This window comes from Ptychodera flava, chromosome 7 (genome assembly GCF_041260155.1).
Source record: "Ptychodera flava strain L36383 chromosome 7, AS_Pfla_20210202, whole genome shotgun sequence".
Taxonomy (NCBI): domain Eukaryota; kingdom Metazoa; phylum Hemichordata; class Enteropneusta; family Ptychoderidae; genus Ptychodera; species Ptychodera flava.
Window position 1 is genome coordinate 15944627 of NC_091934.1, and position 18365 is coordinate 15962991.

General features: G+C 43.5%; 2 protein-coding genes across 2 annotated transcripts in view; one reads left to right on the forward strand and one right to left on the reverse strand.

Annotated features, from left to right (window-relative positions):
- LOC139136864 (protein sidekick homolog) overlaps positions 1-18365 on the reverse strand; it is a 311194-nt gene that overhangs the window by 34101 nt on the left and 258728 nt on the right. The gene's annotated exons all lie outside the window — the stretch shown is intronic.
- Positions 885-7285, forward strand: LOC139136861 (uncharacterized). Its single transcript, XM_070704699.1, has 2 exons — positions 885-1192; positions 1332-7285. The coding sequence occupies exon 2, from the start codon at positions 2388-2390 to the stop codon at positions 6948-6950; it is 4563 nt and encodes a 1520-aa protein (XP_070560800.1). The 5' UTR covers positions 885-1192; positions 1332-2387; the 3' UTR covers positions 6951-7285.

An 18365-nucleotide genomic window follows, 5' to 3' on the forward strand; every position in this document is an offset into this window, starting at 1 on the left:
GATGACCGACTAAAACAGTTGACCCATCTTTGCAAAGCTTGAAAAATTCTCCATACTGCAGATGGCAAGGTTAAATTGAAATTTGACCAAAAATAGGCGATATTTGGCGACAAATAATTTACTGTAGATTTACAAGGGTCAAATGCTGATTTCTAGGAGCCGTACCCGGCCAGGAAATCCATCCAAATAAGTAATTTTCAATGTACTAACCACTTGTGTCGGTCACCATCTCGGCCGCACTGAACATTGTGCGTAACGTCTACATCTAAAAACTACCCAGTGCTAAAAATAAAGGGCGAAATCAAGCCGAAAAGTTCCAAACTCGTTGCAATGTACGAGCCAAGGTTTGCAAGGTTAATTATTCATGACGTTGGCGGCGGCAGGTTCGCTGATTGGTCAATCGTAATATCCTCTCTATGGACATAACCCGGACTGCTCAGGCCGGCTACCACTTTCCTGTTAAGATATACTCACTGTGTAAAGCCCTGTACGAACCCGACTCACGACACAAAGGCCAGAAAGAGAAAAAGTGTCGCACATCTTTGTCATCATCACTAGCCTTCGACGCCGCGAGGTACGTAGAGTCCGGGTTAGGAGTGGGCTCCCCGGTGTGGCACGATGTAGTGTGTGGCCTGTAGATCGTCGCGTCAGTGTGTGTATCTCAGAGAGAGTAGCAGTGTGTGTGTGTTGTGTTTGTTGTGTGTGTGTGTGTGTGTGTGTGTGTGTGCGAGTGGATATACGCATGCGTACTTCGTTCCCCCTCATGTAAACTTTTCAGAGCAGTGTGTGTGTGTGTGTGTGTGTGTGTGTGTGTGCGAGTAGATATACGCATGCGTATTTCGTTCCCCCTCATGTAAACTTTTCCGAGTAGCAGTGTGTGTGTGTGTGTGTGTGAGTGTGTGTGTGCGAGTGGATATACGCATGCGTACTTCGTTCCCCTCATGTAAACTTTTCGATCCTGTATGTGTAACGAACGACAATGAACACTGCATTGATATGAACTGAACTGAACTGAATTGAAGTAGTTTGCATTAGAGCGCCCTCTACATTAACCTTGAAAGACAAGATCATTATCATGTTCTCTTGAAACAATAGAGCGAGTGCCACCCTAAACTAGTAGACCGGCCTCAACATCGATGGTACTTTGATGCCAAAATAACCCATGAATTCACCCTCCGACCCAGGAATAGAGGTGCGTATTGAAATAGTAATTGATTATAGTATTGATTGATTTATAGTTGAGTTTGTAGTTGTAGAACTTTCCGAGTTTTCTTGACTTTAATAGTTGTAGAGAGTTTCTTACATAGATTATGTTAATTTCTGTCCTACAGTTTTTACGTTAACAATGTCGATGAATAAAACTGAATATTGGTAATCTGAAGAACTGTGTTGAGCCAATATATACCCGCAACAGTAAAAACTCTACCCTGTGGATTCATCGATATTCAACGAACGATGGCATCGGCAAAAAGATACCCACCCTTATACAGTAGGTATGGACGTCAGATTAAGCTGACCGCCAGAGCCCTGGCAAATGCCACGAAGAAGATTTCCAAGGACTTTGACCACTCATACAAACGCCTCTATGATGTAATGCAAGACACGTATGGCCTGATCGTGACAGGTGAGGACAATACACGTGTTAAAGAAAACTATGATAAGTGGCTACCACTGCTAGACAGATACTACCAGTCTGAATCAGAATTTCTTGCAATGCTGGATGAACAAGAACTGAAAGAGTTTGAGACACAGTTGCATGTGAGACAGGGAGACATTGAAGCTTTCCAGTCTTTTGTCACTGATATGTTGAAGACTGCACAAGTCAAACAAGAGCCAGATAACGCTGAACACGTTACGCCAGTGAAACAGATGAGTGCGCATTCCACGCATTCCAGCAACAGTGTTGAGAGATTGCAAGGTGTTGACATAAGGAAGTCAGACTTAGCAGATAGCGTTGCACTATCCAAAGACAAAGAACAGCTGGGCATGCAGATGAAAGAGATTGAACTTCAAATAAAGACAGCAATGTTAGAGTTTGAAGGAATGAAGGCGGAGTTGAGAAAGGAAATCAAGAAGGCTAAAAGAAGAAATACTGGACTTCCAGTATACAGCGATGATGAAACAGACCGTCAAAGTGAGTGCAGCTCAAAGTACTCTGATTCTGTTTCCTCCCGTGAGACTGTCCTATACTCTAGCCGAGACAGTGTAAACCCAAAACACACTGAGCCAAAGACTACACCGAGTAAACGTATGACGTCACCAAGTCGCCATGGAGACAGAGAGTTTTCCTTTACAGCAAAGGAATTAAATAAGCTCCTGAACATCGAAGTGATGAACTCCCAAGAAAGGAACCAAACGTCTTCAGTGGTTCTGTGTATGATTATCCAATGTGGAAAAATTCATTTGACGCATTGATCGAGAGGAAGGTATCTGTAGCTGCCGATAGACTGTATTATCTAGGCAGGTACACTTCCGGTGAAGCAAAGGAAGCTATCAAGTGTTTGCTTTTACAAGACACAGATGAAGCGTACACCAAGGCTAAGAAGCTACTAGCTGATCGCTATGGCAACAAAATGGCCGTTGCAGAGATGTATAGAAAGAAAATCCACGACTGGCCCCCAATAAAGAACAGAGATGGTCCAGAGCTGCGGAAATTTGCTGACTACCTACAACAATGCCAGTCAGCAATGTCAACGATGCGATACCTGAAGGTTTTGCATGATCCTGCGGAGCACGAGAGAATACTGCGAAAACTCCCCAGACATATAGTTGATAGATGGGACCGCTACGTTTACAAGCAGACGAAGGGTTCCGATGTTGATCTGAATGATGATGATGGAGACAACCCGTACGGAAGTTACCCATCATTCTCCAAGCTTTGTGACTTCTTGAAGGAAGAGGCTGAAATTGTTTGCGGTCCAAAAAACCGCAGGACAGAAGACAGTACCAAGACGACAGCTGAGAAGCCAACGAAGAGTAAACAAAATGCTGCCAGAATCTTCAAAACTGGCACAGAAGAGAGCAAACAGCGCCCTCAACCGAAGCAGAGTTCAACTTCTTCCAAGAACACTAACACTAATAACAAACCTTGTGTTGTTTGCAAAGGACAACATAACATCGAGTCTTGTGATGATTACCTGAAGATGACCTTAAATGACCGACAAGCTTTAGTGATGTCGAAAGGCCTGTGTATGACCTGCCTGAGATGGGGACACAGACGACGCGAATGTCGAAGTAAGAAGGTATGCGGTACTTGTGGACAAGGCCATCATACCACACTACATAATGATCCCTCCAGTGAGAAGAATCCAGACATCGACCAAGCTTCCCAGAAAACAGAGGTGAAACAAGAAACCGCTGTTTCACACCGAGTAGAGGTCAACAAAGATTATACCGGTACATGTTCCCATTCACTCATTGTGCCTGTATACCTACATCACAAGAAGACACCGGCTACACAAACACTTGTGTACGCCCTGCTCGATCCACAATCTGACTACTGTTTCATAACAGAAGACGCCCTGAGCAAGATGAAGGTGAAAGGTCGTGAAGTACAACTGAAACTATCCACCATGTCGGATGATAACTTAGTGGTCTCATGCAAGAAAATCGACGATTTAGTCATCAAGGATCTGGACGCCACAACCGAAGTAAACCTGCCCAGTGTTTACACAAGGAATGTCATTCCAGCCAGCCACGACCAGATTCCAAAACCAGAGACACTAAGACAATGGCCACACCTACATGAAGTTGCAGAGAAGTTGCATCCATTCAGAGATGATGTCGAGATTGGCCTTTTGATCGGGTACAACTGTGTCCGTGCCATAAAGCCGAGAAATGTTATACTTGGCGAAGACGACGCTCCCTACGCAGTCAAGACTATTCTTGGATGGGGTGTTATCGGCATCGTGAACAAGTCAATGAACTACAACGACGTACGTGCATGCAGACTTGTAAATACAGAAGAAAGAAGGTGTCACTTTGCCTTCAAAACACAGACGAAAGAACTCAGTCCAGCCCAGGTGAAGCAAATGTTCGAGCTCGACTTCAGCGAAGGGAAGATTGATGAAAAGGTATCGATCCAAGACAGACGATTCCTGACAAAGGTACGTGAAGGAATCCGCCAAAGAGATGACGGACACTTTGAAATTCCCCTTCCATTCAAACAAGATGAAGTTAAGTTACCAGATAACAGACCTCTAGCCGTTAAGCGCTTGGCTAGATTGAAGAACAGACTGATGACGGATAAGCAATATAAGTCCGATTATGTTACCTTCATGAATGACATCATAGACAAAGGGTATGCAGAAAAGGTACCCACCGATGATGAGCCCCAGACAGACGGTCGACGATGGTACATTCCACATCACGGCGTGTATCACCCGAAGAAGCCAGGTAAAATACGAGTGGTATTTGACTGCAGCGCTGAATATCACAGAGAGACACTGAACAGCCACCTGCTTCAAGGACCAGATCTGACAAACGAGTTGATCGGAGTTTTGTGTCGCTTCAGACAAGAACCGATAGCATTCACTTGCGACATTGAAGCTATGTTCCACCAAGTTGGAGTTGATGTTAAACACCGTGATTACCTGAGATTTCTTTGGTACGAGAACGGCAACCTTGATAGCGAGCCCACCGAATATAGAATGACAGTGCACCTGTTTGGAGCAACGTCCTCACCAGGCTGTGTAAACTTCGCCCTCAAGACGACAGCTGACCTTTATGAAAAGGACTACGGTAAAGATGCTGCCGACTTCGTTAGAAGAGACTTCTACGTCGACGATGGGTTGAAGTCAGTCCGAGAGCCGTCCGAGGCAATTAACCTGATTGAGAGCAGCCGACAACTGTGTGAGAGAGGCGGCTTCAATTTGCACAAGTACATATCGAACAACAAGGAAGTCATTGATAGTATTCCTCCAGCACAACGAGCTAAGGACATACAAACCATCGACCTTCGTTGCCAGAATCTACCGATTGAGCGCACGTTGGGTGTGCAATGGTGTGTCGAGTCCGACACTTTCCAGTTTCGAGTCCAGCTGAAGGACAAACCACTGACAAGACGAGGCATCTTATCGACAGTAAGTTCGGTGTACGATCCCCTCGGACTTGTATCCCCACTAATTCTCGGAGGCAGACATATACTGCAAGAACTATGCAAGGACGGTGCCGACTGGGATGATCCGATACCAGAAAACACCATGATTAAGTGGGAAAGATGGAGAAGAGACGTACTTCTTCTATCAAGTTTGAAGATACCAAGATGTTACAAGCCTAACAACTTCGGTAAATTGAAGAAAGCAGAACTACACCATTTCTCCGATGCCAGCCACTACGGGTACGGCCAATGTAGTTACCTGCGACTCATCGATGATGAAGACAGAGTTTCAAGTTCTCTCGTCATGGGAAAATCCAGAGTGGTTCCAACCAGACCAATGACAGTTCCGCGATTGGAGCTTACAGCAGCTGTAATCTCAGCCAGAGTTGGCGCCTTTCTGAGAGACAACCTACAATATGAAGATGTCAGCCACACATACTACACCGATAGTAATGCGGTATTGGGCTACATCAACAATGAAGCAAAGCGTTTCCACATCTTTGTAGCAAATCGAGTTCAACTGATCCGAAAACATTCGTCCCCAGACCAGTGGAGACACGTCGATACCAAGACAAATCCAGCAGACTTGGCTTCGAGAGGTATGACTGCAGACGAGCTACTTACAAGTACTCTGTGGTGGAAAGGACCGGCTTTCCTGACTGATATTGATCTGCAGCAGACAACCCAAGAAATACCTGAACTCGATACTAACGATCCTGAAGTGAAGAAAGAAGCAACAGTCTTCGCTTCACAAACAAACGAAGACTATGCCGACGTACTGACAAGGTTAGAGTACTTTTCCAGTTGGCATAGAGCCAAGAGAGCGATAGCAGCGTGTATGCAGTTCACAGAGAAACTACAGAAGCGCAGCATAAAGAAACCGAAGGAATGTGAAGATAAGGAGACCCTGAAGAAAATGATCGAAAGCGACTATATACCAGTCGACGTTGAAGCAATGCGCAAGGCAGAGCAATTCATCATAAAATTGGTGCAAAAGAAAGCTTTCGCCCAAGAGATCCTGACTCTCCCACCGAAGAGAAAGGAAGAAGACGAAGCAAAGAATCTTCGATCTCCTGTGAAGAAGACGAGCCCCCTCTACCGCCTTGATCCATATCTTGACAAGGATGGAATCGTTCGAGTTGGCGGTAGAATTCGACGAGCAAATCTTCCACGAGAAATAACCCACCCTGTGTTGCTGCCGAAACAAGAACACATCACGAAGTTAGTGATTGCTCATTACCATGAGAAGATAGGCCATCCAGGATGCGGTATGACAATGAATGAGATACGTTCGTCCGGGTATTGGATAATTGCATCCACGGCCGCCATACTCCCACATATGGAAATGTGTAAGATGCAGAAAGTTGCGGAGACCTACCCAACTACAGCGAATGTCAGACCTACCGAAAGACAGGCTAGAACCAGCCCCACCATTCACCTACAGCGCAGTGGACTATTTCGGTCCATTCTATGTGAAAGAAAAACGAAAGGAAGAGAAAAGATATGGCGTGCTCTTCACCTGCCTGAATTCACGCGCCATCCACATCGAAATGGCGAACACATTGAGCACCGATTCATTTCTCAATGCGTACCGTCGTTTTGTTTGTCGACGAGGTCCAGTCCGACAGTTGCGATCCGACCAAGGAACGAACTTTGTTGGTGCCAAGGAGAATTAGCCGCCGCACTAGCAGAGATGGATAAAGATAAGATCAGACAAGAGTTACTGAAGGATAACTGCGATTGGATAAAATTCGAAATGAACATTCCCTACTCTAGGAGTGTGGGAAAGAATGATAAGATCAGCAAGGAACGCCCTGACAAGTCTAATGGTAAACCATGCTTATCGACTTGACGACGAGTTGCTGAGAACCCTCCTCATAGAAGCAGAAGCGATAGTCAACAGTCGCCCACTGACCTACAACGATGTGAGTTCAGCCGACTCATTAGAACCCCTATCTCCAAGTCAACTACTGACACTGAAACCCAAGGTGGTTTTACCTCCCCCAGGCAATTTCGAGAAAGCAGATATGTATTGTCATCGTCGTTGGAGACGTGTGCAGTATCTTGCCGACGAATTTTGGAGAAGATGGAAAACAGAATTCCTACCAACCCAGCAACAGCGAAAGAAGTGGGTTGCTACCACACCAAATCTCCAGAAGGATGATATTGTCTTGGTGGTTGATGAGAAAACACACCCGATGCCAGTGGCCAATAGCACGTGTTGCGGAAACCTTTCCAGGGGAAGACGGTCTTGTGAGAAAGTTCGACTGCGCGTTGGACAATCAACATATGATTGACCAATCCACAAACTTGTGCTACTGATGAACCGAGGCAGCCCCGTCGTGGAGCCTTGATTTGATTTGATTTGATTTGATTTGATTTGAATTTATCTGAATCTATTACTCGATAGTACAGTGAAACTTCGATAGATGTAGTAAAAAAAAATTTTGACACACTTTACCTTTTGCTTTTCCTTATTAGTTAGGGACTATTTTGATAAGTTTAGGTAAATTGCTTCCAATTTAGGGGAGCCATGTAACGAATGACAATGAACACTGCATTGATATGAACTGAACTGAACTGAATTGAAGTAGTTTGCATTAGAGCGCCCTCTACATTAACCTTGAAAGACAAGATCATTATCATGTTCTCTTGAGACAATAGAACGAGTGCCACCCTAAACTAGTAGACCGGCCTCAACATCGATGGTACTTTGATGCCAAAATAACCCATGAATTCACCCTCCGACCCAGGAATAGAGGTGCGTATTGAAATAGTAATTGATTATAGTATTGATTGATTTATAGTTGAGTTTGTAGTTGTAGAACTTTCCGAGTTTTCTTGACTTTGATAGTTGTAGAGAGTTTCTTACATAGATTATGTTATTTTCGTCCTACAGTTTTTACGTAAACAATGTCGATGAATAAAACTGAATATTGGTAATCTGAAGAACTGTGTTGAGCCAATATATACCCGCAACAGTATGTGTGTATATGTATGTATGTATGTATGTATGTATGTATGTATGTATGTATGTATGTATGTATGTATGTATGTATGTATGTATGTATGTATGTATATGAGTGTGTGGGTGTGTGTGTGTGTATGTGCGTGCGTGCGTGCATGAGTGCATATGGGCTTGTGTATGTATGTATGTATGTATGTATGTATGTATGTATGTATGTATGTATGTATGTGCGTGCGTGCGTGAGTGCATGTATGTATGTATGTATGTATGTATGTATGTATGTATGTATGTATGTATGTATGTATGTATGTATGTATGTATGTATGTATGTATGTATGTATGTATGTATGTATGTATGTATGTATGTATTTAAGTAGTGGAGGGTGTGAGTATGGAACACTTCATTAGCATATCTGCATACATGAATACATTTGCATAATTACATATTAATGACTGTGAGTATGGTACACTTCATTAGCATATGACGTAAGCTAAATTGACGTGATCACGTGAAGGGTCCCCACTGTTACATAAATTGGTATGATTATATTTGACTGAATAGTGTGATTACTATTTATTGTATTGAATAACCCTAAGTAATATCTCAAGGCACAATCACGCGTCTGCCTGGCAAGATGTATGATGAAGTGTCTTTTCTAACGCGGGACATTGCTTTTCTTTAATTTAAAATTAATACAAATAATGCGTGTTTATATGTGTTTGTATACACTTTCTTCATTTTAATTTACAAACACTGGCGCTGGGCTGCATTGTTTTAATTAACAAGCCATAGAGATAAACTTTAATTAAATAAATTTAAAATTAATACAAATAATGCGTGTTTATATGTGTTTGTATACCGTGCAGCTGTTCACCATTGTTTTAATTAACAAGTCATCGAGATAAACACTTAGTGTATATTCCATAGCGGGGTGCATGATAATCTTCTACTTGACGTGTGACGTTCTTGATAAGCTTAACGGGAAAAAAAACCGGGTGTTTGAAATTTTAAAAACAATGGAAACGTCGATTGTTGTGGACGAGATAGAAAAGTACGAACGGAGAATGGTATTGAAAAGGTTATTTTCATACCACAAAGGAAGAGGAATTTATCGAACAGAACAAGAAATAGTGAACAGTTTTTGGATAGACGCTTTTCGTTTGTTGACACCACCCCCGTCGGGTGAAGAAATGAATGACATAGTGGAGCAATTCACGCTGAATACATATCAGGATTAACTTGATAAACATTGTATCTCGAATTTCTAAATGTTCACATTATAAAGAAGAGTGTTGGCATCAGAACACTACATTCGCTTCGTACAACAACATTGAGTTTTTGTGTCTCACTTCATCACGTCTACATATCTACAAGTGATCTCCGCAATGCAGTTTATTACCGCAAAATCAGCAAGAGATTACTCTCACTACTTTGTCACTGCCAAAAAGAATGAACCCACCCAGGCGGCGGATGATGCTCCACGGGCCGGTAGTTCAGGAACTGCGAGGACACCGACCAGAACCCCTAAGCAGGACAAACCAACGTTAAACGAACCTTCGGCCGGTGTTGGTCAAGTATGTATACCGATGGAGGTATCTCCGCAAGACGGTGTTAACGGTGTCCAGGACAACTCACTCCTAGACCTGTCCATGCACACTGCATCGACCAACAACTCCATGATTGTCGACGTTTTGAGGGAGCAAGAGTTGCTGAACGCTTTACGGGAAGCATTTTCCGAGGAGGTGAAGACAATCTGTATCAGAATAACGGAGGAACGTTGTGAGGCGTGTGACTTAGGTGACCTATCTCAATTTAAGCATGACTGCGTGATGTTGGAAGCACGGGATTACGTATACCGATATTTTGACGATGCTGTCAAGCGTATGGATCTCGTGCGGGTAATTCAGTCATGGAAAGAGAAAACCAGGACAACTTCGCCATCAATGAACTCACAAGAAATGCTAAGACTATTACAAAGTTTAAGTTGGGCGTACGATGAGTTCGATGAACACAGAGATTTACAATTTGATTTGTTCATACAACAGATTGGAACAGCTTGAACATTTTTTATTTTTTTTTTGTCTAAATGTTTATACTTAAATGTATACAGTAACTCAATACTTTGACTTTTTCTATTACTGAATGGCTGCCTTGTTATTTGTGTAATTTTTGTGTTTATATTTCTTTAAATGTCATTAAAATAACCCTGAACTTGAAATATGACTGCGTTGCCTGGTCTTGTCACTTGCTTGTGTGAAACACAGTGCGTATCCCACATTCAAAAAAACTGCCAAGTTTTTATCATACCTTGACCGCTTCACGAAGATAGCAACAATGGCCGATTCCATGGAACAAGTCCTTACTGATGCCTTTATGGCTGCAGTAAATATTCCTGAGTTAGAACTTTTACTGGTAATGCACAGAGATGAGATGACTCCTGCACTCCAGCTTACTGCTCTACTCCGGCGATGCCAGTTGACCGCTGCGACCTTACGTCAAAATGAAGTTAACTCGGTAAGTGACTCTGATATGTCAAATTCTGACTCTGAATGCACAGGTTCGGGGGTTCATTTTGGAAATAGCACGGTTGAACCAGAATGTGTAAGTCAATTTGGTGGTACTAATCAGTCTCAAAAGCCTAAGACAGACACACTTACTACTCCTCCCTCAGCCTTCCACTTCGGGTTATAACGATCCTCTCAAAGTTACATCGGGCCGAAGGAACCGTACCACTCCATCAAAGAAAAGAGTAGCTAAAAAGATCGAGAGTGATGCTAAGAGATCTCGGGTAGAAATAGAGAACTTGCCTCGTGACCAAATTTATGACATTAGAGAAATCAACCACCGATACAACAAAAGTACAAAACCAGTGAAACAGACTACACCATTCATTTTCGTGACATAGAGACGGATGGCTTGCATGAAGTGTTCCTCGTAATTTATCGAGCATTTCAAGGCATCGTTGATAACATAATATCCAATATGAGGCCTACAGACCGCATACGTTTTGTTTTCCGAACTCCTCAATTACAGAGGGCGATCAACCTACCGTTTATTTATGTTCGGGATATGGATGTTGATCTACTTTTTAGTGAAATTGAGAGAGTTTTGCAGTCCTACGAACAGTTTGAAATAAATAACGGAGTTTTTATAAATGTCATTCACGTTGCGATGCCAATTGGTAGCGGTAGGCGTATGAAATTCGTCAATCTCGAGAAATTTTTGTCATCTAAACGTACGATCATCCAAATCAGAAATTTGGATAATCTCTGCTGTGGTCGGGCGTTGGTCACCGCGTGCGCTGTTGCGGACAAAAACCCGAAACGAAAACAGATTTCAATGGGTCGTCCGATACAGAAAGGTTAGCGATGGAATTGTATGAGAAAGCCGGAGTTGAATTAGGTACATGTGGTATTGCCGAAATAAAGAAATTTCAAGAGGTGTTAACCGACTTTCAGATCAATGTTGTTTCTGCGGCTCACTTCAATACCATCATTTATTCTGGGCCACAGTCTGGCAAACCGATTTACCTCTACCACCATGACGATCACTATGACGTCATCACAAAAATGGCTGGATTTGCAGAGTCAACCTATTACTGTCACGAATGCAAGAAGGCATATCAGAATAGGATCCGCCATAAATGTAACAGCGTATGCTTTGACTGTAAAAGCATACGATGTCAGACACAGGCCGAAGAACCACGCAAATTATGCGACGTGTGTAAACGCTCATTTAAAAATTCCGCCTGTTTTTGATTTACATAAACAAGTTTCAAGTAGGTCAAAAAATCCACTTGTGACATTTATCATCGTTGTACAAAATGCAACAAACACTTCAAACGCGACGACACAAACGTGATGATGATGGTACGCATTATTATTTAAAGGGAGTGATACCGTCAACGAATTTTGCAAGTGGCTGTTTTCCGAGGAAAACGAGGGTGCAATCTGTCTTGCCCATAACTTGAAAGGGTATGACGGAATGTTTATTATGGATTACATCCATCAAAACGCTGTCAAACCCGACATTATCATGACGGGGAGTAAAATAATGTGCATCAACGTGGCTAAAACCGAAATTAAAATCGTCGATTCGCTTAATTTCTTACCCATGGCTCTGAGCAAACTACCAAAGGCTTTCGGATTACACGGGGTCCGTAAAGGTGACTTCCCGCACTTATTTAATACGCCGGAAAATGAAAACTATTGCGGCCCGATGCCGCCAGTTAATTCTATGCGCCAGATTCAAAGAACCCGAAAGACAGGGACGTATTCTTAAAGTGGTACCATGACATGGTCGCCAAGAATTATCGCTTTGACTTTCAAAAGGAATTGCTGGCGTATTGTAAGAGCGACGTGGACGTCTTGAGACTCGCATGTCTCCATTTCCGAAGCTTGTTTTTAGAAGTATCGGGAACTGGAAAAGAAGATATAGGTTTTTGCCCATTTAAATACAGTGTTACGATCGCTTCGGCCTGCAATTTTCTTTTTCGCAGGAATTTTTAGAACCGAAGACGATCGGCATAATACCGTATCAGGGGTATAGGCCGAAAGTGAAGTATTCCAAAATGGCACTTTCGTATCTTAAGTGGTATGCCCATAAGACAGGCATGTTCGTGCAGCATGCTGGCAACATCGGTGAGAAAAAAATAGCACACTACTATGTCGACGGTTTCGTAGAGCCCCAAAACAAAGTTATTGAAGTTTACGGGTGTCTCTTTCACGGGTGTCTAAAGTGCTACCGCGAAGAAACAACATCCCCCTTTGACGGGTCTAGTATGCTGGCTCTGAACAAAAAACCGAGATCCGTAAGCAATCGCTTGAGTTTTTGGGGTTCACAGTTGAGGAAATTTGGGGAGTGTTCTCTGCGTGAAAAAATAGCCGGCGACCCCGAGATGCACGCATTTATTGAGAATATTGACATAGTTGATCCAATTAATCCGCGTGATGCTTTTTTCGGCGGGCGGACGAACGCAAGCAGACTCTACTACAAAGCGAAATCGGATGAGAAAGTACGATACTATGACGTAACAAGTTTATATCCATATGTAAACAAGTATTGCCCGTATCCGCTAGGTCACCCGGAGATCATAACCGATGAAGATTTACCACAAAATAACGATATTACGGGGTTCGAGGGGCTTGTTAAGTGTAAACTAGTACCACCATACGAATTATATTTTCCGGTGCTACCATGTAAGATCAACGGAAAGTTAGTTTTCCCCCTTTGTAGAACCTGTGCAGAGGAGCAGAGTGCGACGAGCATCTGTAGTCACACCGAGGATCAACGTGCACTTGTTGGTACCTGGGTTACTCATGAGGTTCAGAAAGCCCTGGAGAAGGGTTACAAGATTGTCAAACTTTATGAAATTTGGCACTATTCAGAAGTGGCTGTTTATGATCCTGATGAGAAATGCGGTGGTCTCTTCACACCTTACATCAATGAATTCCTGAAGATCAAGCAGATGGCATCTGGCTGGCCTGAGTCATGTCAAACGGAAGATGATCGCCAACGGTACATTGCCCGTTACTTCGAGAAGGAGGGCATTCAGCTTGAATATGGCAGAATCCAGCACAATCCTGGACTTCGTACGCTCGGGAAAGCCTGCCTTAATACGCTTTGGGGTAAATTTGCCCAGAATGCAGGACTTCCAAGAACAGAATACGTCGATACCCCTGCTCGTTACTTTGATCTTCTTAGTGACGAGACAGTGGAAATTGATAACATTGTTATGGTCAACCCGGAAGTAGTCCAAGTGAGTTTACGTGATGTTAAAGCATTCACCCCAACTAACCCGCGCACCAACGTTGTGATTGCCGCCTACACGACATGTCATGCACGTCTGACTCTCTACAAGGCATTAGAGAAACTTGGCGACCGCGTGCTGTACTTTGACACCGACAGTATCATCTACGTTTCTAGGCCAGACATGCCGGATTTGAAACTTGGCGAATACCTGGGAGACTTTACCGACGAACTTGAAAACGGTCAGTACATTGTGAATTTGTCAGTACCGGTCCAAAGTCCTACAGCTATAAAGTTGCTTGCGAGCATAACAGTGACATTGCGACACTTGTAAGGTCAAGGGAATCTCGCTGACTTTTGATGCTTCCAAAGTCATCAACTTTGATACCATGAAAGATATCGTCCTGAGGAAACCTGATGAAAGCGTGACAGTACACATCCCGTTTAAAATCACCCGCAACAAGACGGAGATGACCCTGAAGTCAAAGACTGAAGACAAGTGCTTTCGTCTTGTGTACGACAAACGCGTACTGATAAACGGCTGCGAAACTCTACCGTATGGGTACCTCTGTTATGATAATAACGACGATGCCACAGTTGATGTGTTGGCTGCGTTGCTAGAGGAACAGGAGCTGGACAGTGAATAGACAATTTAAGCTCCATGTCGTCACAGATTAACGCACATCACACGTGGCCGTCAGAGTGTTTGTTTATATCTGCGATAATGGAATTCATACATCCTTACAACTGTATCGTCGCGGGACCTTCACAATCTGGTAAAACGCAATTCGTGAAGAGGCTGTTGTTATCCATGGAGCAAATGATAAAACCAACGCCAAAGAATATCCTGTGGTGTTACGGTCAATATCAGCCGCTCTTCAACGAACTCCTACGTCAAATACCGAACATAAACTTTATCGACGGCTTACCGGGGGACTTAATTGAGAGACTAGATCCCGAACAAGCTAACTTGATTATCATAGATGATCTAATGCAAGAAGTATCGGGTAATAAGCGTGTTACAGACTTGTTTACGCGTGGCACGCACCATAAGAACGCTTCGATATTGTTACTCCTGCAAAACTTGTTCCAGCAAGGCAAGGAAATGAGATCAATATCTCTGAACAGTCATTACATTGTTGCTTTCAAAAATGCACGAGATAATTCGCAAATAAGCCATCTGGCGAAACAAATTTCTCCGGGGAATGTCAAATTCATCAGAGAGGCTTATGAGGATGCCACCTCCGTACCATATGGGTATCTTCTATTTGACTTGAAGCCGCAGACCCCTGAACAGTTTAGACTGCGGACAGCCATATTCCCTGAAGAGACCACCTATGTGTACATACCGAAGTAAACTCAGAGGACAAAAACCGTGGTGTTGTTAGACCCCTTACCCATTTCACCATGTCTAAGCGAATGGTTAACAACGCTGCTTACCTTCAAGTTTTATCAAAATGCGGTGCGAAACAACGTCGCGCGATTATCGAAGGTGGTAGCAATGACCTCATCATGGCGATTTGTGAATGCGCCAAAAACATTCTGGCCGGTAACATCCCGATGACACCGTCTCATAAAAAACGCCTGTCGCGGTATAAACGACCCATTCGGACTTTGGCCGATAAACGCGTACCTTTGAAGAGCAAAAGACGCACACTGGTTCAGAAAGGTGGTTTCTTATCGATGTTACTGCACCAATTTTGGGAGTGCTCGGAAGTTTGCTGAAGTAAATTGGGAATCATGATGTATGCAAAGAAAATGGCGCTTGTACCTCAGGAATTGCTGGACACCATCAAAGAAAGACAGCGTTTACAAACCACACCTTTAGCTGACACGATAGCCCGTGCAGAGTCGGACATGAACGCAATTTTGAATCGTTCTGACTTGAACGACGATCAGAAGGTGAAACTGTACTCTCAAAGTTTGCAGCATTACCTGAATTTTCAACGAAAGAAGCAGAGTCTGGCTGATAAGCCTTTGAATGTGAAATTGGTTGATAACGCTAATCAACACGATGCGACCTATCCTTTTCGAGATAACCGGTTGATGGAGCCAGAAGTAATGAGTGATATCGGAAACACTGGGGTTGCACGGGGTCACGATGAAGTTGGTGCAGGCGTAGAAACGCGTGCTATCAGCGTCGTACCAAAATCGTACCAGAAAAAGGCACGTCAAATGATTACGAACATTAAAGCGCATCCAGATGTACTGCGCTGGAATGAAAATGGGGAAATTGTATACGAAGGGGTGGTGGTACCGCATAGTAACCTGGCCGACTTGGTGTACAACTCTGTTCGACAACGAAAATTCGGGACTAAGCCTCATCAAAGCCCCCAAGGGTGGCAACCGTTCATCAAAGCTCTGGCTCAAATAAACGTTCCTGAGCTTTTAATCGGGAATCCGGACTGGCTGGCGTACGTACGAGAGTATAAAGATAAACAGTCAAGAGGCGGAGAAAGTGCAACACCCCTACGAATACTGCCCAATACCCCATTGACAGGGACTCCAGCAATGGACATAAACCCTTCCCCACTAACCACCCCACGTAGAAGGGGTGTCAGAAAGCGGCAGGGACTTTCAACACCGCTGAAACGCCAGCGCCATGGATCAATTACTAGTTTTCTTTTTTTGATAAATGATGACAAAGAAGATTTTTATTTGAATTGTAAAATATCTCATTTTTATTTATTGTTGGAATTAAAGAACAATGAAATGTATCTTATTTGTTAACAGCGTAATCATTTACTAACATTACTACATTCATTCTAAAAGTAATTGCAAAATAGAAAAGAAAAAAATCACTTCACTTGTACAAATATAGAGCCTTTGCAATCTGGCCCGCCAAGAAATCTATGTCTACAATATCTTTTTGAATTCCAAACTTTTGAAGAACAAAATCATGCACCCAAAAATCATTCAACCCCCGATCTCTAGTAAACATGTATTGAATTTCACACATACTTAAACCCCTACACCGTTGGTATAAATAAAATATTACGTACTGTCCACAGACTGTTGATTGATTTCCCTGTAAAAGTTTAGAGTTGTATTTAAGTGGAAATTGTGAGTTCCTGTGCACGAAAGTGAAAAGTTTCCGATCATAAAAATCCGGTGGTAAACCGTAGGAATCAAAAAACTCACCCCGCCCCAGTTCGTCAAAGTATATTGCAAGCCAGTGGGTACCAGGCAAAGTTGAGGGGTCGGAATTTACTACATATGCACTTGGATAAACTTCGACATCTTTGGGTAGTTTATCAAGAGGAAAAACTCCTCTAAAGTGTGGCCCCGTCGCCCTGTCGGTACCTAAAACGTGTTCAAGCTGTAACGTATTCATTTAAATTCACCGATCACGTTTCTAGCTTTATCTATTCTCACAATCTCATTGAATTCCGCGTAGACGATTAAATTGACCGGATTAGCCAAAGCTCTATCAAAGTGGACTTCTATGGAGAGGGCCCCTGTCTGCACTGGACTGAAATGATCACTCCCTCCTGCAAGGTCCGGGGTCAGGTCGAAAGCATAGAGGGCGTTTCCACCGCTATAGTCCTCTCGCGAGATATCGTGAGAAATGTTCGAGTAATACGTTCCAGTGCCGGTGAAGAGCGACTCATAGGCCCTGATGTAATTTCTGCCTCCTTGCTGTGTGTACGAAAGAGCTAGAGGTTTCCCACCCACAGTTTCAGAATTAGCCGTCACTGACAAATAATTTACACCATACGCCCTGAAATTGAACGGGTTCCTCGTGTAAACACCAGAGTAAGCTTCCGCATCAACAAGTCCCAGTACTATTCTTTTCGGTAAAGTGTTCAAGAATATGTTCTCTCTTGTGAAAGACAGATGTCCAGGCGTCACTGTATAACTTTTGCACTCCACTCTGTTGATCGGGTAACGTGCTGGGGCGAATTCAAGCGCTTGGGCGTGCGCCTGCAGAATACTCGGAGCCACTTTCACACGACGTACCAGGAGACTTGCTTCCAGTATATCCACTCGGTAGCGTTGCTGTGGCTGTGATGACATGAGGCAGAATGCATCTTTCGCTCTGTTAAACTTTATCTTAATGTCGACTCCATTGAGAAGATGTTTCTTTTGAAAGAAAATGTCACTATGAATGGCTCCTATAAGATCCACCGCCTTGCTCTCCGATGTAAACCTGGATCTCTTCACCAACCCTCGTTAGGATTTTGCGGTAACAAGGGATTAGCCTGGTCAAATCTAGTCGGGGTGTCCTTGTAGTATAGCTACTGGTCAGGTGCGTTGATACAGCGTTCTTAGAGCTGTTCAGCACTGTTTCAATGTACGCTCTATAGGGGTATGTGTTCTGCGAACTTGATATTACGCGACCCCCAAGGGAAATCTCCACCTGACTGAACAGACTATGTAGGAAGAGATTGGTAGGGCCTACTTCCGCGTCAGGAGTCAGATTTGTACCATCCTCATTTATTATCCGTGCTTTCACGTGCAATCGGGTAAGGGGCAGGTCCACATATTCCGTTGGACTACCCGGTATCAGGAATTCGATCGGTGTGTTCGCCGCAAGCGAAGATACAGGG

Excerpts from the sequence above, each read along its gene's own strand:
- LOC139136861 (XM_070704699.1), top strand. The coding sequence starts at position 2,388 with ATGTGGAAAAATTCATTTGACGCATTGATCGAGAGGAAGGTATCTGTA.